The 24,696-nt window shown below is 37.9% G+C and overlaps 1 protein-coding gene across 2 annotated transcripts in view; it reads right to left on the reverse strand.

The window, feature by feature from the left end:
- Window positions 1–3,271: 3,271 nt before the first annotated feature.
- The window catches only part of Sgtb (small glutamine rich tetratricopeptide repeat co-chaperone beta), a 33,307-nt gene continuing 11,882 nt past the window's right edge, over window positions 3,272–24,696 (reverse strand). Inside the window, exons 5-11 of one of the 2 annotated variants that reach the window (XM_042690845.1) lie at window positions 13,859–13,958; window positions 13,081–13,185; window positions 8,691–8,817; window positions 8,515–8,577; window positions 6,623–6,660; window positions 6,294–6,377; window positions 3,272–4,005 (exon numbers count right to left, since the gene is read on the reverse strand). In XM_042690845.1, the coding sequence (XP_042546779.1) occupies window positions 3,894–4,005; window positions 6,294–6,377; window positions 6,623–6,660; window positions 8,515–8,577; window positions 8,691–8,817; window positions 13,081–13,185; window positions 13,859–13,958 (629 nt within the window). In that variant the 3' untranslated portion in view covers window positions 3,272–3,893. Of the gene's footprint in view, window positions 4,006–6,293; window positions 6,378–6,622; window positions 6,661–8,514; window positions 8,578–8,678; window positions 8,818–13,080; window positions 13,186–13,858; window positions 13,959–24,696 lie in introns of both variants that reach the window. The other variant, XM_042690844.1, reaches the window with a different exon arrangement.

Below are 24,696 nucleotides of genomic sequence, written 5' to 3' on the forward strand. Positions count from 1 at the left end.
TTTTATTTTTTAGGTTGAATCGATTACTCAGTTTAAGTTTTTAATTTTTGGTTTTGTCAGTTGTAGGGCTTGAACTCTGGGCCTGGGCACTGTCCCTCAGCTCTTCAGCTCATGCTCTACCACTTGAGCCACAGCACCACTCCTGGCTTTTTCTGTGTATGTGGTGCTGAGGAACCAAACCCAGGGCCTCATGCATGTGAGACAAGCACTCTATCACTGAGCCACCTTCCCAACTCTCAGTTAAGTTTTAACTAAGAAGCCTAATACTTCTCTAATCCTTTTTTTCTCATTGAAAAATGAACTACTTGTTTTATTAACATGTGTTTAAAGGATTCCCATCTTGATACTTTAAACTCAAATCATATGCTAAAAATACAAAATTTTCTTTGTAGTCATATATGTAGTCATATTCCATGAATGAAACAGAAAGTTGTAGTAAAGAGCTTTGCCACAGGTATATAACAAAATACTTCACTATTTTACTAAGAAAATAAAAGTTTATGCAGTTAAAATCCTATTTTGATGAGCTAAAACTCCACAATATATAATTTCTTACATGTAAGAATACAGTAAGCAAATACTTTTTCTTAAATGCATAATTTATTGCCATGACAAATTTGGTCCAGAACAAAAACTATACTCAAGTTGCTTCTTAAACTAGAGAAATAATGAAATGTCTGTGCAAGTAATGCATAATTAAAGTTTGTCATTCCTCCATAATGATTAAGTTTGATAACATGATGAAATAAGATGATATAGCCACTATATAGGGGACTTTGTTTTCCAATCATTTTCTCAAGACTGAATCTCTGTCTCTTTCAAGTTTTAATAATGTAATGGTCACTTGGAATATGCTATATACTTTGATTTAATTACAAAGACCTAGAACATACTGTTGATATTTTAAAATAGATGATGCCATAAAAGAGCTGAGTAAACTATATTATAAAAATTCCATTAACAGTTTAATACAATAAATTAATACAATAAATGAAAATGTCATTTGAACGGACAGCATATTTGGTTACAGCTACTGCACTGAAATTTGGTTAATCAAATCAAGCCTTCCTAATGAGGATGTAAAGATTTACTCTAATGCCTTCCTAGTTACTCTGTTTTCTAGACAAAGAATAATAGTAGAGGAATTTTCCTTAAATTTACTTATCTATTTATATATTTTTTGGTCAGTTGTGGGGCTTGATCTCTGGGCTTGGGCACTGCCCCTGCACTCTTCAGCTCGAGGCTAGCACTCTACCACTTGAGCCACAGCGCCACTTCCGGTTTTATGGTGGTTAATTGGAGATAAGAGTCTCACAGACTTTCCTGCCTGGGTTGGCTTTGAACCATGATCCTTAGATCTCAGCCTCCTGAGTAGCTAGATGATAGGCGTGAGCCACCAGCGCCTGGCTGAGACTGAATTTATTATAGGTGGTATTTCCAAAGAAACAAACTAAAGTGAAATGGAAGAACACCAGTTCCTATAATTTCATGTGAAAAGAATGGGTATCTTTTAACTTCGGATATCAGCAAATGAAAACAATGTTTTTTCCTGATGTTTTGTTCTTAGGGTACTAATGGCCAAATAAACTGATCTCAGAAGTGTTTCCTCTTCTCTTTTATAAAGACTATATAGAATTGGTATTATTCTTCCCTAAGGGTTTAGTAGAATTCACCATTGAATCATCTAGCCAATGGTTTTCTTTTCTGAAAAGTTTTTTTTAATAAATGAAAGTCTGTTCAGTGAGTTTTGGTAGTTTTTTACCCTAATTTGTGTTCATCTTGGTGGTAAAAATTAATTACAATGTTTGTTCTAATTATCCTTTAATGTCTTTTGGGACTTACTATGTTAGCACTTTTCTTTTTGGGGATCAGACACATGGTCTCCTGAATGTTAGACAAATGACCTTCATTCCTAGCTCTCTTTCAATGCTGATACTATTAATCAGTATTTTCTTTTTCCCTCGTCAGTCAATTAGAGACTTATCAATCTTATGATTTGAAATCATGTTTTAATGCATTCAAAGTAGTTATACTAGAAACATTAACGTTTTATTTAACACTGGATAAATTTTTAATTAGGGATCAAAACCTACTTTGCCTTTTTTAATCACAATTATAACTTTTATATGATTAGTTTTTCAGTCCATGTAACATTTAAACACCAGGTGCTGAATATGTATCTTCATGAAAATTAATCATGGGTTAGACAGTATATAGGAGATTTAATTTCAGAGGACCTCAGATATAAGTCCTGCTCTTCTTTAGCAGAATCATAGATTCATACAGGTCTTCATGCTGTCCCAAAAACAAGTGATTAGGTATTTGCTGGTCAAGTTAGGGATTTAACATAATGTTGAAATTTTGAGTCCTTATACCTACATCAGAATCACTTAGTTCATATGGTCATTCCTAGGTCTTAATACTACATAAAAATTGAAGGTATGGCCCTATATTTGCATTTTTAATGAATTTCCCTCACTTGATGACTATAGTGAAATCACAGAAACACTATCGCACAAAAGATAAAAAAAATAAGGCTTTAAACTTCAAGAAAACAAGTAATTAAGTCTTTTGAGAACAGGACCATTGAAGCCCATGTTACATTATCTTCAGTAATATTTTTTTTTAAATTTATCCTCACAGTACTGTCAAAATGATCACATTTATCCCAACTTAGCCACTTTCATGATTAGGAAACAAAATCCCAGTTAGAGCTGTCTCATCCATCACTATATGTAAAGTTATATGGTAGTACCAAATACCAAATACTCGCCTAACCATATGACACATGAATAGAGCATCTAGTACGTATAATAAAATATTTTATGTCTATTATGTTTACATTATAACAAAGTTAAGTAGAGGACTGGCACACCAGGCTAAACTGCAGCAGAGAATCACATGAACAATATGAGTGACAAATGCTCTTTGTTATCCAGCTACTAAGGTTTAAAAAAAATTTTATAGATACATAATTAAATTCCACTCAGAAAATCCTTAATTTACAGTCAAGCCATTGACTTATTCAAATATAGGTATGTTTAATATTTCCAAGGTAAGTTTCCTACCTGGGAAATTATGGTAAGTAATTTTAAGTTGAACTGTTAAATCATTGACCTAACTAGTACCATTAAGGATTTCTAAAGGTATTTTATTATGTACTTCAGTATAACTAGCCATGCTAAGGTTGATAGTAAACTTCAGACTAGTAAAGAATGACACAGAAAACCTGAGCCCCCTATCTGTACTTCCTATACATTTATATTCTTTTCTCTTCAAAACATATCTCTACCAATGCTGCTTTCCACTAGCTCTTAGGATTCGCTGTCATCAGAATAAACAGCATTAATGACAGTACTGACACCTGTGAAATGCATTCAATACTGGCAGCACGGAGCATATCTAAATTTGGATCATAAGCTTCTTTCCTGACATACTCTGTGCCAACTATTTTTCTTTAAACCCCCACACAAAAAAAACCTTTCTACTTAAGTCATTGTCCTCTCAAAAAACTTTGCCAAAGGGAATCTGGAGCTAAACAACTTACCAATAAATAGCCCTGCTGTTCAATAAATATATTCCCATATGAAGTCTAATATACAAATATGATGGTAAAAGTTGGAAAATGAATGGACCCTTGTCCCAGTACTGTATTAGCACTTAACACATCTGTTGATCATTTTCTTCGCAAAAGAGTCACGTAATGTTCAAGTCTATTTGTGTTAAAACTAATGTCTAAACAGATATATTCTTTAAGAATATACACAAGAGGTTTTCCTCTATTATTTTCAAACGTCAGATATGGTGCTTTTTGTTGTTTTTGGCTACACTATCTACAGTGGATACTTCAGAGTCATAAACCTTTTGTTTGAGGACTAGAGTCCCTGGTCAAATCAGGAATGTTCTTCTGTGCTGCTGCTGAATGATCTGCTCCGGATGTGATTCCTCAGTTGCTCTATAAGTTCAGGGTTCTGTTGTTGTATCTGCTGAGCGAACTGTTGTCCCCTGTAGTAAAAATGCAAAGTGAGTTAGGGAGTTTCTATTCACATAATACCTATGCAAAAAAGAACTTCACATAATCTGGCATCTCCAGAGAAGAGCAGCAGGAGTGCTGAGAGATCTGTGGCTTACACCAGTAAGGGGACCTTCAGCTTAAACAGTGAAAATAATTTGGAGCCCAGTTAGCAGCTGATGAAAGAAAGTACAATAAGATTCATTGAGGTGGGGAGGAACTTTGTAAGACAAAGGACTACCCAAAGAGAACTCTTCTATAAAAACAAGTTTCCAAACCATGACTTTACCAGTGCTTCCAGAGAGCATTATGATAGTGCAGAGTTGTTTATGAGAAACAAAATACCCACTGCTTCTCAACCTTTAGGTGAAAAGAAGAAACAAACTCCAAACTATAAAATGAGCACTTGAATTAGGTGAAATCTGTCCTTCTGTAAACCATAGAGAAACAAACATACATGTTGATTGTATGTGCGCAAGTCTTTCAAGTTGAACTCCTTAAGAGTCAAGTCTTACAAGTTTCCTATAAGGCAGGAGAGGCTTATAGAGATAAACTAACAGCTAATTTTTAAAAGGCAATGAATTTTAACACAAATCCCTGAGTTTGTGACCTCAATTGCATATGTTAGATGTGACAATCACGTCATTTACAGATCGCTCTAAAAAATGCTTGTGTAGTCAAAGTTGCTTTACATAAAAACTTCCAGTGACATTGGGCTGGGAAGGTGCTTCAGTGGTAGAGCGCTTGCCTTGCATGCATGAGGCCCTGAGTTCGATTCTTCAGCACCAGTTAGGCAGAAAAAAAAAAAAGCCGGAAGTGGCGCTGTGGCTCAAGAAGTAGAGTGCGAGGAGCTGAAGAGCTGAGGGACAGCACCCAGGCCCAGAGTTCAGGCCCCACGACCAGACCCAAAAAAAAAAACAACAAAAAAAAAACTTCCAGTGACAGAATAGAAATATGATTAAGAAGTCAGATTTATTCCACGTATACTTTTTTTGCATATATGGAAATACCACATAGAAACCATATTACATATGTATGATAATTGGAAAATAACAATAATTACAAGCCAGGTACCAGTGATTTATGCTCCTTTATAGTCCTAGGTACTCAGGAAGCTGAGATCTGAGGGTCATGGTTCAAAGAAAGCCCTGGCAGAAAAGCCCACAAGACTCTATCTCCAAAATAACCAGTATGCTGGAGGCATGGCTCAAATGGTAGAGCACCAGCCAGGAACAAGAGCACAAAGCCCTGAGTTCAAACTCAGTACTAAAAGAAAGGAATAAAAAAATAATAGAAATAATATTAACTGAGTAACAGCATCAGATACAGATTCAAATAGAAACATGTCTTACACAATGGTAGAAATGAAGGTAATGTGATAAAGTAATAAGATCCAAGTTGTCCCTCTTGTGATGACTTTTGAGATGTATTCTAAGTGGTATTAACACGTAAAATAACTATTTCTTTGCATTGTCCATGGTTTAAGAATGTTAACCAAGTGCCCTATTACTGAAGTAAACATGATTATAAAATATGCATGTATATCTAAATTAAAACATTTTAAATAGAAATTTGACTTTCATCTATAAACCTGAGTAAGTATTTAATTCTTCCAGAAAAAAACCTTTCTTACATTTCACTGGTAAAATGGAACATTAATTCCTTTACAAGAGACTGCAATATACTCCAATAGTAGCAAGTGACCAATACTTAGGCCTTTTGTCAATGAAAACAATTAGTACTGATATCTCCAGAAAAGAAACTAAGGACCTAATAACAATAAAATCAAGTATCAAATTTAGTCAAAAGACTAAATGTGGAAGTGGCACTGTGGCTCAAGTGGTAGAGTGCTAGCCTTGAGCTGAAGAGCTGCGGACAGCACCCAGGCCCAGAGTTCAAGCCCCACAACCAACAAAGACTAACTGTAGTTAGCTCTGCCATGTATGTTCTAAAACTCTGTTTCAAACTTGTACCTCTGTTTCACTAGCTATTGAACAAGGATGTAAACTATTCTTTTCTTCTACTAAGAAGGTACATGAGAGTCCCTTAGGGAGGGAAAAGAGTATATTGCTCTTGTCATGGTAGAGCTGCCTAACAACACAGGTCTTATGGATCTCTGATGTTCTGTCTGAAAAGTGATAACTATAAGCTTTCAGATTTACTAACTCTAGGGAAGCTATTATTATTAACAGTAAAAGATTTTTAAAAAACCCTCTGGTATGCACCTTTAGAAACTAAAAAAGAAAATATATTTTTATTATTTCTGTTAAGTAACACTTACGCTTGGATGAGGCTAGACAAGTCAGTTAAGCCCCCAACTCCAGCAGCAGGACCTCCAATAGCATTTGTCATCATTCCTGACATCCTAAGTCATGCAAGAGATACATTATTTAGATTAGTATATATTCATAATCAGTAGGAAAACTGGAAAGTCTGTTTTAGATAGCTAAATAGACAGACAATCAACTTTATAGAAGAAGGCTAAATGTGAGTGGCTTTAAGTTTCTCTGATTGGTATCCAGGACAGTTTTATTATTTCTGAGCTGATGTGTTCTAATTAGGAGCCTGCCAGGGAGAAAGGAAAGTGAATGAGCTCTTTAATATACTTACAGCTGCTGGACTTGAGGGTTCTGCATTAAACTTGCTGCCTAGAATTGAAAAATAGTATCTCCCATTAAAAACAGTAAGAGGGATCTTTAGCAAAAGTTTTCAAAGGCAGAGAACTGAAAGTTAAAGTATATACTAATGTTCTGTTCTGTTTTGTGTGTTACAAAAAGTAAAGTAAAAATGTGGAGGCACTGGAAAAACTGGCACTAAAAGACATAACAAGTCAGGTACCAGCAGCTCATGCCGATAATACTAGCTACTCAAGAGGCTGAGAATTAAGGACTGTGGTTTGAAGTAATCCAAAACACTATCTCCAGTTAACCAGCAAAAAAGCCATACTGGAAGTATGGCTCAAGTGGTAGAGTGTCAGCCCTGAAAGAAAAAGCTGAGAGTGCAAGGTCCTGAGTTCAAGCCCCAGTACAAGCACACACTAGCACACCACAACTCCCCCCCACACACACACAAAGATGAGATCACAGATCAATACTGTAAATACTGTAAAATGAAATAGGGATAACAATGTTTACTATTAGTGATGAGACAATTAAGCCAAAAGGAAAAATTAATAGTTTAATAAGAGTATAAAGGATCTCCTATACTTGAGAGGCTCCCCTCTAAGTAGAAGATGTGGCTATTCCATGGGGCTCTGATGGGGACAAAACTCTGGGCCTGGGCACTGTCCCTGATCTCTCCAGCTCAAGGTGAATGCTCTACCAGCTGAGCCACAGTGCCACTTCTGGTTTTATGAAAATAAGAGTCTCATGGACTTTCCTGCCCGGGCTGGCTTTGAACCTCGATCCTCAGATCTCAGCCTCCTAGTAGCTAGGATTACAGGCATAAGCCACCAGCGCCCAGCCAGAAAAGCTCATTCTTACTGGGCTACAGATGTTTTGCAGGCCTCCTTACTACCTGGACATGTAGAACAGTTCTGGAACTCTGTTAATGTTCTCCAAAATCCCATTTTTCTTCTTTTCAATCAATCTACCCTTGAACTACACTCAGCCCCAAATCAACTCTTAGGAAACAAAACAAAGCTGACAAAGCTGAGGGGCAAGCTTAGGGAACCACGACAGCCAAATCTGCCCATCTCAACTGTTACATATATCCTCCTAGGGCCAGTTTCATATAACCCAGTGGTTTCTAACATTTCATGTATTTTCAGACTCACGTGGCTATCTAATGAAAAACATGGTTTTTCACTAGGAAAAACGTTCATATCTACATGTGCTTCTTTGGGGAAGCTATTTCTTCCCCAGGTCCATCTCTGGTTTCCTTCAGAGGAAGGTTTATAGATGAAGAATCTCTGACATGAGTACCATCACCACCTCATTGGTTCCTAAAAGTTTTGGAGTCTATATCCCCAGCTAGTTTGAAGGCTAAGGCTAAGAGTATTGCTTGAGCCAAAAAGTTTGGAGTCAGCTGGACAGCCATAGTGAAACTCCTCTCATAAAAGTATGGGAAAAAGTCTGCTATCATGGTTCCTGTGCTTAGCTGGGGTTCTCAGTATGTCTTCTCACAAGACTTTCAGAATCAAGTTCCTGGTCAATAAACAAAAGCAAAATTATCTCATTCCCCAGTGGATTCAGATAAAAACTGGTAACAAAATCATGTATAACATCAAGAGAAGAACCAAGCTGTATCTGTATGGAATTGCACCAAATGCTCACATATTTATTGCTCTACAGTAAACCAGTCAAGCAGATATGTCAACACTGCTTAGACTAACAGTTGGGCATTTTAAACCAATTTTTCCTTTGGTTACTTCAAGAATGGGCATAGTAATAAATGTGTGAAGCCTAAAGTTTGTATTTTTAAAAAGTATGGAGAAAATGCTACTGAAAGACATAGTTCTATGAGAAACAGAGCCAGTAGACCAGAAAGGGAAATATACTCACCATACTAATGAAAGCTGGATTATTTATCAAGCTAGCCATGTCAAAGCTCAATCCAGTTCCTGTCTGTAAAAGAGTTATATCTGAAAATCATTCCAACCACTACAATTTAATCTCAATAAATTATAAATGAAATGAGTGATTACTCATTTCACATAACAACTTACAGGACTAGATACCTCTCTTAGCTTCTGTTCTGCTATTTTCAAATTTGATTTATAAGAATCATTTTCAGGATCAAGATCTAAAGCCTTTTGATAACTTGTAACTGCTTCTTCAAATTTATTCATGGCGGTGAGGGCCAGCCTGGAGGAAATATACAGGATGATATAATTTATACTAAAGAACATTAGAATGTCACTAAGTCAGATATCTGTACTAGTGTCCAACTCTGATTATAATTAACTAAGATTACAATTTACTCCTTGTGCTATAATTGACAGAAATATGTCTTAAATTCAAAAACCTTGTAAATCTAAATTCTTTCCATTCTGCTTGCTGACAAACTTGGTTGTCCATTATGGATCATGAAGTTAATGAGACACCCTTCAATTACCTACCCTTCCATTTTTAGCCTAATATGTGAAGTAATTTTCTTTATGAATGTCTATAGTGAGAGTTGCAAAGATTTTTGATACTAACAATCCTGTGACATGGAAATGCATTAATATTAATATTTTTAGGGATGGAAATTTTTATTCTGATATTTAAAACTTTTTAGTATATATTTTATTGTTATTGTAAAGGTGATGTACAGAGGGGTTACAGTTACATAAGTCTGGTAATGAGAATACACAATGGAATTCTACTCCTCCATCAGCAAGAATGATAGTGTACCATTCATAAGGAAATGGAAAAACTTGAAAAAAATTATATTGAGTGAAGTTAGTCACACCCAAAGAAAGATAGGCTGCATGGTTGCCTTCATTTTGTGGTAACTAGAAGGTGCCTATAAATCTGCAAGTAAATACAATGCATATAAAAGACAAAAAAGTACACCAGAACATGATAAATTATACAAAACTCTAGACCAAAGGAGGATATTCTTAGGAGAGGATTAAAAAGGCTCAACAGCTATGTGCATATGATCATATGAAATAATGTTTATCAAAATGAACTCAAAGAAATGGAAATGAAGGGTTTTTTCCCTTTGTTGCTGTTTTTGTTTTCTGTACATTTTGTTTGTAAGTTTATCTGTTTTGAGAAGGTAAGTGGGGGGGGGGCACAGAAATGGTGGGACAAAGGGTGAAAAAATGCAGCAGTGATACTCACTTACAAACTATGCTAAAAATGAATGCTATAACTTGTGGGTGGGGAGGGAAGAGAAAAACTAGGAGAGCACGAGGAAGGGGTGACACTGTTCAAAAAGAAATGTACTAATACTATTTAAAAGATTATAAACTATATGTATGCTCTAATATATCCCACAATATTCCTACTTAATGGAGACCTTAGAGCAACAATAAATACCAATTTGCCATAAAAAAGTAGGCTGTGAGGTATCAAAGGACTATTCCTGAAAAAACACATTAGTTGTTAAATTGATAACTAAACAGAGAACGACCCCATCTGATCCAGTGATATCATTCCTAGGTATTATCTGAATGACTACATGACAGGCTACAACAAAGGCTCCTGCATACCCATGTTCATTGCAGCGCAGTTCATAATAGCCAAGTTAATTATGGACAGAGCCCAGATACCCTACAATGAATGAATGGATAAAGAAAATGTGATACACACACACATATATTGTAGTCATATAAATATACACATACACGAAATGGAATTTTAGCCCTGCATCTATTTTTATACATTTTTCTAATTTGGGGAGGGGAAGGGAAATAACAAAAAGCTGAAATAAAGATACAGTTTGACCCATTTGTAACAATGAGATGCACAAGACACTATGTTGAAAACGAACTTTACAACTTCAGGGGTAGGGAGGAGGGAGGAGTGGGAGAGGTGGAGAGAGAAGGGATAGTAGGGGAAAAACAAAGGCGAGGGTAACAATGCTCAAGAGGAGATGTACTCATAACATTACCCATGTAACTGTAACCCCTCCATACAGTATCTTTACAATAAAAAGTATATACTAAAAATGGAATTTTATGCAGACATTAAGAATAATGAGATTTTCAGGAAAACTGATGGATCTAGAAAACACCATACCAGGCAAAGCCATGTCAAAAAGACAAAAGACTTTCATTTTCTCTCATATATGGATCTTAGACTCAAAATATCTTGTGTAAACACAAATACATATACATTTATATGTATATATATACACATATGTATTAGAAAATTATAGCTAGACATGTATAGATATAGAGATACATGCACATAGAGATGAAAAGTAGTTTAATATATTAATATGGAGTTCAGACACACAAATAAATCAAACAATATACAGACATTATATTTGGTAAAGAATCCATGAACTTTAAATTAGCAAATACAAAACAATTATTCCTCAGGAAAATGCAAAAATTGGGTTCATATGAACCTCAAGTTACCAGTTATCAATTGATCAATTATAATCTTGTTTTATATGTGCTTCTGTTAAAGGTTATTTAATACACATGTTGATTCATTGGCATTAATCTTATTGCAAACAGCACTAACTCATTCTTGGGAAAGCTTATCTTACACATCCACATTATCTGTGAAGCAGGTATGTATGAGCCTTGCCCTTAGAACAAAAGAGAACACTTCAACTTTTATGTAGATGTCACTGAAAACAGCAAAATCACAAACAAAAGGCACAAGGATTATACACACACACTCACACACACATTTACCAAACTGATCATTTAAGCGTAAGCTAAAGCAAAAAGAGAAAGTCTCACTTTATTCAGCCTCAGCTGAAATAGTACACATCAGGAGGCCAATTGTTTCACAACTAGTCAATATCCATAAATGACCACGGAAGGATTGTAAGTCAATACTGAACTGGGATTTACAAGTAATTACTAAGCTCATAAATGTGTAAGTACAGATTCTGTAAGTAATGAAAATAACTATGGATGGCATTTGAAAGCAGGGGACAAGATGAGGTCAAAGGAGCGAACAAATAAACAGAAATAGCAGAGAACAAAAGCCCTGGAATATACCATTTTCAGAGGTAGCAAAGGAGGAAGAACTGGCAAGGCAGAGTAGAAAAGAACATTCAGTCACAAAGCAGATGTGATAAATCCTAGAGGCTTCAAACATAAGTTAACTGTGTCTAATACTAAAAAAAGGGGACAGGATGGTAATTCAGAATTTAACACAAGCTTCAAAAAATTAATGAAATAATGGCCAAACTGTTGACTTTGAATTCAGCTATCTCAGTAGAGTGATTGTATTTGTCAAGGTTCTCCAGAGGAGCATAGAAGAAGATATATCAAAAGAGATTTACTATGAAGTTTTAGCTCATTCAATTACGGAAGCTCCCATCTGTAAACTGGTGCAGTTCTAATCCATACTTGAACCTTGAGAACCACTGAGATAACAGTGTTACGTCTAGATTGATCAAAAAACTTGAGATCCAGGAATTCCAAGGTTTAAGAGACCATGACAGGTGCACCTGCTCAAGCACAGGCCTCTGCCTGTTTGGACTGTCAAAGAATTGCATGATGCTCACTCTTGTTGGAGAAAGTAACCTTTACTCAAATTTAGAGCTTCAAATGCTAATCTCTTCCAGAAACACTGCCATAAACACAACCAGAAATAATGTTTTTCCAGCAATCTGGGCATCCCTTAACACCATCAGGTTGACAAAGTAAACCATAACAGTAATATAGACAAAGGTATATGTAATGAGCTGAAGATACAACATGAATTGATGAGAATGAGACAGGCTCAGGTGTTTATTTCAAAAAAGGAACTGAGAGGTGAGGTGGTTGTTGGAGTGAAACACTGGGTGAAAGGATGATTCTAAGGATTTTTCCAATTATCTTTTATGGGGTTGGTATTATTATTAGCTATTAGAGATGGAGAAAACCACGTTGTAGAAGACAAAGAGGATCATTACAAGCATGAAGTCACATATACAAAGGTAGAGATGATAGTCTTAGGTAATAGAGCCCTCTATTGTAACAGGCATAAAATGAGAAACTCTAAAAAGATACAAATGTAGATAGATCAATGAACTTGGAAGTAGGAAAAACAGTCTTCTTCAAAATGGGTCTATTTTCTCAAGCATAAAGTAATATCATCAGCTGAGTCACGATAGATGAATAATGAAAATGGGATAAAAGGTTGAAATAATCATACCAAGAATAGAAAAGTGAATTCAGAAAGAAAAATAGTAAGACTACTTGGCGGTATTTAGTGCTTATCCTGAGATTTATAGACATAGCCATGAAATGAATTGACTCACATTTATATGACTTTTCTCTAACAACCACTCATAAAATAACTACTCACCTCACTACCAAGTCAGAGAAATTGTAGTCATTTTCTCCCTTATATTATCTTTACTTTATAATTAGCTCAGAAGGTGCAATGTTAAGCAGGAAATTAAAAGTTAAAACCATTAAAACCTGTACCTCATACTACTTGGTAGTACATTGTATCAGAACTTACCCCATCCTCCCATAGGCCTTGCTGTACTTAGAATCAATTGCTATTGCTTTTTCACAGTCCTTTATTGCATCAGTGTAATGACTTAATTTGCTTTGGGCAGCAGCCCTAAGAGAAAGGAAAGAGATACACTACTATAAGTAGTTTTCAAGGCACTAATTTTCAGGTACTAATGAATTTATGTTTTTCTTGTCCCAATTCTGAAATCATTCCTAGTAAATTTCTAAGTAAGACTAAGATTTTTTTTTAACCCAGAAACAGTCAAGGTCTGGAAAACACTTAAAAAATTCTTAGACACTTAAATGTTTACTGTACCTTGATGATATTGGGGGGAGGGGCAATGGAAACAACCTCAATTCCCATAGTAGGTCAAGAGTCAATTAAGTTTCATCTAGCTACTGATTCAAAAATAACAGAGTATTTGTTTGCCAGACCTAAGACTAATTTATAACTACTGAATAATGTTTAAGACATGTTTCAGCAACATTAGGACACAGTTATAGTCTATCCAAGTAAACAAAGTTAAATCTAAAACTGCAGGCACTTACATAAAACAAAATATGCCAGAAACTTACTAAGAGTGGCTGCCTCCAAATGGCAAACTTGTAAGATTCTTTTTTCCCCTCCTTTATATTTTTTTAATTAAGCTTTCAAAACTTTCTAAATCAATAAAATGTTCAGTTCCTTCTACCTTCCTTCCTGCATATCAGGTTTTTACATGTACATGTACAGTGATCCAAATGATTAAGAATGGAAAACCTGCCCTGATGTGCCCAGTTACCTGTTGCAGTAGTAAACTGCATTATTGGGATCCAGTTCTATGGCTTGCGTATAACAATCCACTGCAGCTGCATAATTTTCTTCTTTCATATGGTTATTGCCTGGAATAAAGCAGGTGATATACATAGGAAGTATATAGCAAAAATATTGTCTCTCGGAGAAATTCTAACCACAGAATTAAATGTATAATAATACGAAAGTCAGTCTACCAGAATATCTTTTGGTCACACTGAAGACAGATTTTATAGAGCTGGTATCCCCAGCTTCAGTGTGTTTGGATCATTTTAACGATGCAGTGCCTTACAAATTAAGGTTTGCGTATGTTTTAAATTGCAGCCTTATGTGAGGAAATACAATCATCATGATTATCTCAAGGCAAAATCTGATTTTTTCTCCCTTCCTCATATTCCTCTCCCTACTACTTCCTTTTGCAGGGGAGGCCCTATCCCATTCCTCCCTGGCACCATCTAATCTGGACCTGATTTTCCCTTCCTAATAGTGAAGCTCTCAGAGAGCTCTGTGGATAAGCTGGCGAAACTAATCCTGCTAATATGTTATATTGGCAGATGATATTTCTATGAGCTATCTTTCCAGAGATAGAATCTTTTTTAAAGGGGATTTTAGGAGATTACTTTCTAGAAAGGCAGAATTTTATATATTGTGGCTGACCTACAGATTACTGATTTTCAGGAAGGACATCTGCAGATACATCTGGCAGCAATTTAGCAACTGGTCAGCAAAATAAGGGATTTCCTGCAACTATCTCTTCAATACCATTAAATAGGGGAGGAGGACAGTGTCCTCTGCATTTGTGAAAGCCAATATTTACAACTAGAAACATCAGAACAATTGCTACTAAGGATTTGTATCTCAGAGGCCTCTACAATGCCTTCCACTTTTTTGGGTTTTTTTGTTTTGTTTTGTTGGATTTTTTTCGTCAGTTGTGGGGCTTGAACTCTGGGTTGGGCGCTATCCCTGAGCTCTTCAGCTCAAAGCAAGCACTCTACCGCTACAGCCACAGTGCCACTTCTAGTTTACTAGTGGTTTATTGGAGATAAGAGTCTCATGGACTTTCCTGCCTGGGCTGGCTTTGAACTATGAACCTCAGATCTCAGCCTCCTGAGTAGCTAGGATTACAGGCATGAGCCACTGGCGCCCAGCTTCAATTTTCTGTGCTTAATAAAAGGTGAGGTGAAGTTTGCAGTGAATAGGAAGGATAAAGGAAACACAAGTGGACAAAGCCCCTCAAATCACAAGAAAGTTACTGTAAATTAGGGAACAGCGTATAAAATATAACAGTTAATAAATACCTAATTTCCTTTTATAGTGACAAAAAGTTATCTATAATTGATTCTGGAAATAGCTGTACAACTCTGAAAATACGCTACAAACCAATGAACTATATTTGGTAAAGGAATAAAATTTATGGTATGTAAATTATACCCCACGAAACCTGTTTTCTCTAACTAGAAAAATTAACTTGGGTTTCTTTTTCCCAGGGAAGAAACATGAATATTAAGCATTCCAAGGGAATGGAGAGGGGGTAAATGTAACTTTTTTTGTTTAAGCAAAAAATTAGATATATTAGCCGGGGGTTCTTAGATTTCTATTCCAATTATTTTATTTTTTTTTTCTGAGTGATTAAGATTTTTGTTGTTTGGCTGGGAAAGTGGCTCAGTGGTAGAGTGCTTGCCTTGCATGCCTGAGGCCCTGGGTTCGATTCCTCAGCACCACATAAGCAAAAAGAAAAAAGCCGGAAGTGGCGCTGTGGCTCAAGTGGTACAGCACTAGCCTTGAGCTGAAGAGCTGAGGGACAGCGCCCAGGCCCAGAGTTCAGGCCCCACGACCAGACCCAAAAAAAAAAAAAAGATTTTTGTTGTTGCAGTTTTGGGCTTTTTTGTTTTGGGTCACATTTTATTATTCTTATCATTATTACTAGTCCATTTATTGTGTTTTTTTCCTAAATACTACCTTAGAAATATAACTAATATAAAGTATATATATGTATGTTAAAATATATGTAAAATGTAATTAATAATTTAAAAGCTTCAAGTCACAAAATATTCAGCATATGAAAATACATAACATGAATGAAATCTGTGAAGAAAGTAAATACAACAATGAAGCATTGGTGTCACACTTCATATCAATTCTCCTATAAGAATTGTGTCTTCATTTCACAACCCAGTGAGATACTTCTCTATTTCTGTGACCTATTAGGTAATGATAGCAAGACACTCTTCCTGATTTCTTCTGCTCTTTCTGCAGCTCTTCAAAAGCCAAATACGTGAAATATTTGAAAGCAGTGTTCTAGGAAGATACTATATAACTAAGATCAATCCTTTTTTGTTGTTGGTCATGGGGCTTGAACTCAGGGCTTGAGTGCAATCCCTGAGCTCTTTTGTTCACAGCTAGCATTCTATAAGTTTGAGCCACAGTTCTACCTTCAGTTTTCTGGTCATTTATTGGAGATAAGAATCTCACAGAGACCAGGTGCCGGTGGCTCACGCCTGTAATCCTAGCTACACAGGAGGCTGAGATCGGAGGATCAAGGTTCAAAGCCAGCCCGGGCAGGAAAGTCCGTGAGACTCTCATCTCCAATAAACCCCTAATAAACCAGAAGTGGTGCTGTGGCTCAAGTGGTAGAGCGCTTGCCTTGAGCTGAAGAGCACAGGGACAGCGCCCAAGCCTAGAGTTCAAGCCCCATGACCAAAAAAAAAAAAAACAACCAGAATCTCACAGAGGTAGAGGAAAAGTGTAGTTGTGGAGATGGGAGGGCAGAAATGGTAAGAGAAAAACAAAGGGGGAGGCAACAATGTTTGATAAGAAATTACTCATTACCTTGCTCATGTCATTGTAACCCCTCTGTAGGGTATTTTCACAATAAAAAACTTATTAATTAAAAAAAAAGAATGTCACAGAGGGGCCTGGGAAGGTAGCTCAGTGGTACAGTGCTTGCCTTGCATGCATGAGGCCCTGGGTTCGATTCCTCAGCACCACATAAGCAGAAAAAGCCAGAAGTGGCGCTGTGGCTCAAGTGGTAGAGCACTAGACTTCAGCTGAAGAGCTGAGGGACAGTGCCCAGGCCCAGAGTGCAGGCCCCACAACTGACAAAAAAAAAGAAAAGAAAAGAAAAAAGAATCTCACAGAGTTTTCTGCCCCAGCTGGCTTGGAACCATGATTCTCAGATCTCAGCCTCCTGCGTAGCTGGGATTACAGGCATGAGCCACTGGTGCCCAGCTGTAGCTACAATCCTTTATTAATACAGTCAGATATGTACAACACATAGTCTGGAATAACCTTATGCTTGACAATCTACCAGAGTCATTTGTTTTTCCACAAATAAAAAAAACTAGATGAAATGCCAATCATTTTAACTTTACATGGAACATGTCTGAGATGAAATGTCTTAATGAAAACAAGGAATATAAACTTTTAATTAAAGAAAAAACAGTAAATAATTCAGACTATTCATGCTGTCACATTAAATGAGTCTAACCCAACATGTTCACCTAACTCTCATCTTACATGATGTCAAAAAGAATATATGAAAGGGAATGCAATTCTCGACATTCTTCCATACAGAAAGATGAGAGACAAAAATACCATTTTAATTTAATGTTTACTCAACATTATTACTAGAAGTAAACCCAAGTGCAAAAATATACTGTATCCATACACATATTAATAATAAACTATATATTATACATGCATATGTAACTATATATTATACATGTATATGTATACTATATATGTATTTATATATAACATATATATAGTATGCACATACTAGCAAAAAACATATTTCACCACTGAAGATTTCATGTACTACAAAAACCTGAGTGGAAAAAAAATATTAAGTTGTGCAATCAGAAACTAATACATGAAAATGCATTTGTTATCTAGATAGTTAAGTCCAAATTCTTAGGGAAATATTGATAAGATCTGGTTTGTTTTGCATGTAATCTGTGAAGTTATATTGTTCTATGATTTAAGCTACCGTAGTGGTAGCAGTTTTTAGAGGAAATAAAGTGAAAACTAAAACAAATCTATTTATTGGAAATAGCACTCTATAATGTAACCCTCAAAATATAACCACAAAGTAGTGGAAGGAAGAAGACTCTGAGTCAGGTCGGTGGTGCATATTTATAATTCTAAGGAGGCTGAGGAAGGAGCATCATGAGTTTAAGGCTACATATTTCAAAAACCAAAAACAAATAGAATAAATGAAGACATCCAAAACAGTGTTACTGAGGATTACCAAGGTACCTGTCTAGGAAACTCATGGTAGCAAGCAACAGTACCCTGTGACATTGCCCAGCTACTAAAAACGTAGATGTATATTTGATGCTTAGGGAGATGACCAGGTCCAACGAACAAGAAAATCAAACTCTTTTCCATAAGTAACTTTTAAAACACCAACTGATTAAAAAGAAAAAGGACCTCAACTACTTAATTGAAAACAAAGGAGAACAGAGGGGTCCTCAAGATGGCGACGGGGCAGTAGGGAAACGCCACAGCTCTCTCCAACCAAAAAGAGAGTTCGAGTTCCAACCTTTAATCTCCCCAAGAGACCGACAACAACAAAAAGACGAACACTCAGAGAAAAACCAGAGGTGGAAAATAACAAAAAAAGAAAGAGAGGAAAAGAAGAATTTCAGAACAGAGAAGAGCGAAGACCCCTCCCCCAACCTTTACTGGCCGCGCGGCAGTGCGCCAAGCCGCCGGCCAGCCGGCCCGGCAGGGGCTGCCGGAGCCACAGAGACACAGGGGGCTGCTTGCAGATCACCAGGTACCGGATTGCAGAACAGCGGATCGCCAGGAACAGAGAAACCTACCAGCCGGGAGTCTCCAGGAGGATCCCACCCCACCCATCACTCTCCACCAGAGCGGAGAGGCTCCATCCCGCCAAAGCCGCCCGGCACCAGCAGCGCCACAAAGGGACCTGTCCGCCGACCACCCGCCCAATCGCGATCGCAACGACCCGGCGGGGGGCCGCCCAACCCAGCCCGCAACCACCCCAACTGAACTCGGACTGCAACAATAACTGAAGGACTGCAACAACAACTGACGACCTACAGGGTGAGTACCCATCAGGGGACAGGGAATCCATCAAGGGAGACCAGAGCTGGAGGGAATCCCCAGACCCTGACCTAGACTCCCTACCCCAACACCCGGACCACAGGACCCACTAAAACTGGGAACTGTTCGAGAGCCCCACCAGCCGGTGGAGCACACTCTGCTGGCCAGGCCAGAGCAAGAGCGCCCCGGGAAGGGAGCTTAAATGCTCAAGCCAGGAACAGTGCCCCTGGGTCAAGACTACCAACAGTAGAAGAAATTTGAACTGTGTCCTCCAGGCTGCATAACCAAGGTGGTATACACATTAGCACAGGCCTAACGAGCGCGCTCCAGGCTGGGGCCGGAACCAGGTCAGGGGACCGGCGCCTGAACAAAGCAAAAAGGGTCAGAAGTGGGGCTGTGGCTCAAATGGTAGGGTGCCAGCCCTGAGCTGAAGAGCTGAGGGACAGCACCCAAACCTAGAGTTCAAGCCCACAACCAGCCCAAAACAAACAAACAAAAACACATCAGGAGCCCATAGCAGACTCCAGTATTTGGGAGAGTGCATCCAGAGCATCTGATCTTCCCAAGAGCACCCGCAGGAGCAAACACAAGCAGTCTAGGCTGCTCAACCCTTCCAAAGGCGGGAATTGCTACAGCAGAGAGCTGAGAATCCTAAGTGAATAGCAGCTGGAAATAGGCTCCCAACAGAATCCAGATCAGACACAGACTCTCTCTACCAATAGAGAATCAGCAACCAAGCAAAGACAGACACACCAAAACAAGATTGAAGAGCAGTCTCCTGAACCCCCATGCGAAAATCACAGAGAAAAATCACAAGGTTTACCACTACCCAGGACAGCAAGCTCACCTCAAAAGCCAGCAGCCACGCAGGGGAGAGCCCCAGTGGGAGCAAAGCAGGAATGGAAGACAAAAACTACATCCAAGGGTTGCTGGAGGCAATGACTCAAGAAATAAAGCGAGAAATGGATCAGAAATTGAAAGAGCACAAGGATGAACTATCAAAAGATATACAGGATATCAAACAAAAATTGGATGCAAAAATAGAAGCTGCACAAACCTCAGTAAGAAGTGAGATAAACGCCAAATTAGAGGTAATGCATACTGATATCACCTCATTGAGAGGTGAGATCAGTACTCTGAGAACCAACATTGAATCCATAAAGGGATCCATTTCCACCATGCAAACCACAATAGAAGCCACGGTCAACAGAGTGAATGAAATGGAAGGTAGAGTGTCAGATACAGAAGACAGAATACACCAACTGGACCAAAAAGTGACAGATATGGAAAAATCACTCAAATTAAACCAAAGGGAAATTCAAGAGCAAGCAGATAATGCTAAAAAATTTAACCTTCGCATAATCGGAGTGGACGAAGGTGAGGAATTCCAGAGCAAGGGAATGCAACACCTATTTAACAAGATAGTCAATGAAAATTTTCCCCACCTCAAAAACGACCATCTTAACTACATCACAAAAGCTTATCGAACACCCAACAAGCAAGATCCCAGGAGAAACACTTCTAGGCACATAATAGTAACAATGATGGATCTGAATGATAAGGAAACAATCCTGCATGCAGCAAAAATGAAGAAGGAGCTATACTACAACGGGAAAAAAATTAGAATCACTGCAGATCTCTCCACACAAACAATGAATGCAAGAAAAGCCTGGGAAAGCACCATACGAGCCCTGAGAGCCAATAACTGCCAACCCAGACTGATATACCCGGCAAAGCTAGCATTCACATTCGATGGAGAACTGAAAACTTTTAATAGCAAAGAAAAACTAAATGAATACATAAACATTAAGCCAGCATTACAAAGAATTCTAAGAGGGGGGACACAACCTGAAGAAAGCAACCAGGAACTGGGACCTGCCCCAAACAGGCATTACTCAAAGTCTAACTGAGCAAGCACAGGAGGAAAGGAAAGAAGAAAAACTTAGGAAAACGGAATGGCAGGGACAACAATGCATCTCTCTATACTTTCTCTTAATATAAATGGGCTGAATTCGCCAATTAAAAGAAAACGAACTGAGGACTGGATCAGAAAACAAGACCCATCCATCTGTTGCCTTCAGGAGACCCACCTCTCAGCCAAACATACAAACAAACTCAGAGTGAAGGGGTGGAAAAGGATCTACCAATCAAATTCCCCCAATAAGAAAGCAGGTGTAGCTATCCTGATATCTGACAAAATAAACTTTTCATTAAAATCAGTACAGAAAGACAAGGACGGACATTACATATTAATAAAGGGAACAATCCAAGAGGAGGATATAACCATCATCAACTTATATGCCCCAAATATCGGTGCACCCAGATATGTTAAACAAATGCTCTCAAACTTACAGAATAAAATAGATCCCAATACGATAATACTAGGAGACTTTAACACGCCACTCTCACCAAAGGACAGGTCTACCAACCAGAGGATTGGCAAAGAAGCTACCGAATTAAGTGAGGCCATACTTCAAGCGGAATTAACTGACATCTACCGAGTATTTCACCCTAAAACAACACAGTACACATTCTTCTCAGCAGCTCATGGAACTTTCTCCAAAATAGACCATATCATAGTTCATTCAAGGAACTTAAGCAAATACAAAGGGATCGACATAATCCCCTGTATCCTATCTGACCACAGTGGAATCAAGCTAGCTCTCAATAACAAAGCATACCGCAGAAATTTCTCTAATACATGGAAATTGAACAGCACACTCCTTAACAAGGCCTGGGTAACAGAAGAGATCAGAGAAGAAATAAAGCATTTCCTAGAACTCAATGAAAATGAAAACACCTCACAAAGAAACTTGTGGGACACAGCAAAAGCAGTCCTGAGGGGCAAATTTATTGCCCTCAGTGCCCACATCAAGAGAATGGAGACAGACCAAGTAAATAATCTCATGTTGCAACTAAAACAGCTAGAAAAACAAGAAAAAATGGGACCTAAAGCTACTAGACGAAGCCAGATAACCAAATTGAGAGCAGAGATTAACCAATTAGAAAATCAGAAAACCATAACCAAAATAAACCAAACAAAAAGCTGGTTCTTTGAAAAAATAAACAAAATTGATGGCCCGTTGGCAAGATTAATTAAAAAAAGAAGAGAGGAAACCCATATTAATAGGATTAGGGATGCCACGGGAAACATCACAACACGTACCCAAGATATCCAAACAATTCTAACAGACTACTTTCAAAAGCTATACTCTCTAAAGGAAGAAAATCTGGCGGAAATGGATGCATTTTTAGAGAAATACAAGTTACCCAAACTGAGCAAAGAAGAAGTTAACCAATTAAATAAGCCAATATCCTATAATGAGATACAGGAAGCTATCAAAAGTCTTCCAACAAAAAAAAGCCCAGGACCAGATGGATTCACAGCAGAATTCTATAAGACCTTTAAAGAAGAACTAATACCCATACTCCTCAAGCTCTTCAGAGAAACAGAGAAGGAGGGAGCTATCCCAAACTCATTCTACGAAGCCAATATCACACTCATCCCCAAACCAGGCAAAGACCCAACCAAAAAGGAGAATTACAGGCCAATCTCCTTGATGAACACAGATGCAAAGATCCTTAACAAGATTCTAGCTAACAGAATCCAGAAACACATAAAAAAAATAATACACTATGATCAGGTAGGCTTCATCCCAGAGACACAGGGATGGTTTAACATACGTAAGTCAATAAATGTAATCCAGCATATCAACAGAGCCAAGGTCAAGAATCACATGATTATCGCCACAGATGCAGAAAAGGCCTTTGATAAAATTCAACATTCATTCATGCTAAAAGCTCTGGAGAAAATAGGAATAGAAGGAACATTTCTAAAAACAATAAAAGCCATTTATGACAGACCAATAGCCAATATTATACTTAATGGGGAAAAGCTACAACCAATCCTCCTAAAAACAGGAACAAGGCAAGGATGTCCACTGTCTCCACTCCTCTTCAACATAGTCCTAGAACCCTTAGCCAGGGCAATAAGGCAAGAAAAAGACATTAAAGGGATCCGCATAGGGAAAGAAGAAGTGAAACTATCCCTTTTTGCAGACGACATGATACTATACCTCCACGATCCCAAAAACTCCATCCCCAAACTTTTAGAAATCATAAGTCACTTCGGCAAAATAGCAGGATACAAAATAAACCCACAAAAATCAGTTGCCTTCCTATACACTGATAACGCACAGGAAGAGAGGGAAATAAAGGGAGCAACCCCATTCACAATAACCTCCCAAAAAATAAAATATTTAGGAATTAACCTAACCAAAGATGTAAAAGAACTATTTAATGAGAACTATAAAAAGTTAAAGAAAGAAATTGCAGAAGACACTAGGAAATGGAAAGACCTCCCATGCTCCTGGATAGGCCGACTTAATATAGTAAAGATGGTGATACTTCCAAAATTAATATACAAATTCAATGCAATTCCTATTAAAATCCCAATGACGTACATCACTGAAATACAGAAAACAGTCCAAAAATTTATATGGAACAACAAAAGACCTAGAATAGCCAAAACAATTCTAGGGGATAAAGACAATATGGGAGGGCTATCCATGCCGAACTTCAAACTCTACTACAGAGCTATAATCACAAAGACAGCATGGTACTGGCACAAAAACAGACCCGAAGACCAATGGAACAGAATAGAAGATCCAGATATAAATCCACAGGCCTACAGCCAGCTGATATTCGACAAAGGAGCCAAAGACATACAATGGAAGAAACACAGCCTCTTCAACCGCTGGTGCTGGGAAAACTGGGCAGCCACATGCAGAAAACTAAAAGTGGACCCCAGCCTATCACCATGCACCAACATCAACTCAAAATGGATTAAAGACCTTAACATTAAACCTGAATCTCTGAAACTACTGCAGGACAGAGTAGGAGAGACACTTGAACTAATAGGCACAGGAAGGAACTTCCTGAACAGAGTCCCAGGGTCACAACAAGTTGGAGAGAGACTCGACAAATGGGACTACCTTAAAATAAAAAGCTTCTGCACAGCTAAATCTATCGCAACTAAGCTAGAAAGACAACCAACTAATTGGGAAAAAATATTTACCAGCAATATATCAGACAAGGGGTTAACATCCTGTATATACAGGGAACTCAAGAAACTAATCCCTCCCAAACCTAACAAACCAATTACTAAATGGGCAAGGGAACTAAAGAGGGACTTCTCAAATGAAGAAATAAAAATGGCAAAGAAACACATGAGGAAATGTTCATCATCCCTGGTGGTGAAGGAAATGCAAATAAAGACAACCCTGAGATACCACCTTACCCCAGTCAGAATGTCCCACATCCACAAATCAGCCAACGACAAATGCTGGAGGGGATGTGGAGAAAGAGGAACCCTATTACACTGCTGGTGGGAATGTACACTTATACAACCACTTTGGAAAGCAGTCTGGAGGGTCCTTAGAAAGCTAAAGATTGACCTCCCTTACGACCCAGTCATACCACTTCTAGGCATCTACCCTGAACAACAGGAACCAATATACAAGGACACGTGCACCTCCATGTTTATTGCAGCACTGTTCGCAATAGCTAGGATATGGAAACAACCTAGGTGCCCCACCACAGATGAATGGATCCAAAAAATGTGGTATCTATACACAATGGAATATTATGCAGCCATTAGAAATGACAAAATAATGGCATTTGCAGGGAAATGGATGGAGCTAGAAGGAATCATGTTGAGCGAGGTAAGCCAAGAACGAAGAGACAAACGGTACATGG

This window comes from Dipodomys spectabilis, unplaced genomic scaffold (assembly GCF_019054845.1).
Source record: "Dipodomys spectabilis isolate Male_0828 unplaced genomic scaffold, ASM1905484v1 ptg000140l, whole genome shotgun sequence".
Classification (NCBI taxonomy): Eukaryota; Metazoa; Chordata; class Mammalia; order Rodentia; family Heteromyidae; genus Dipodomys; species Dipodomys spectabilis.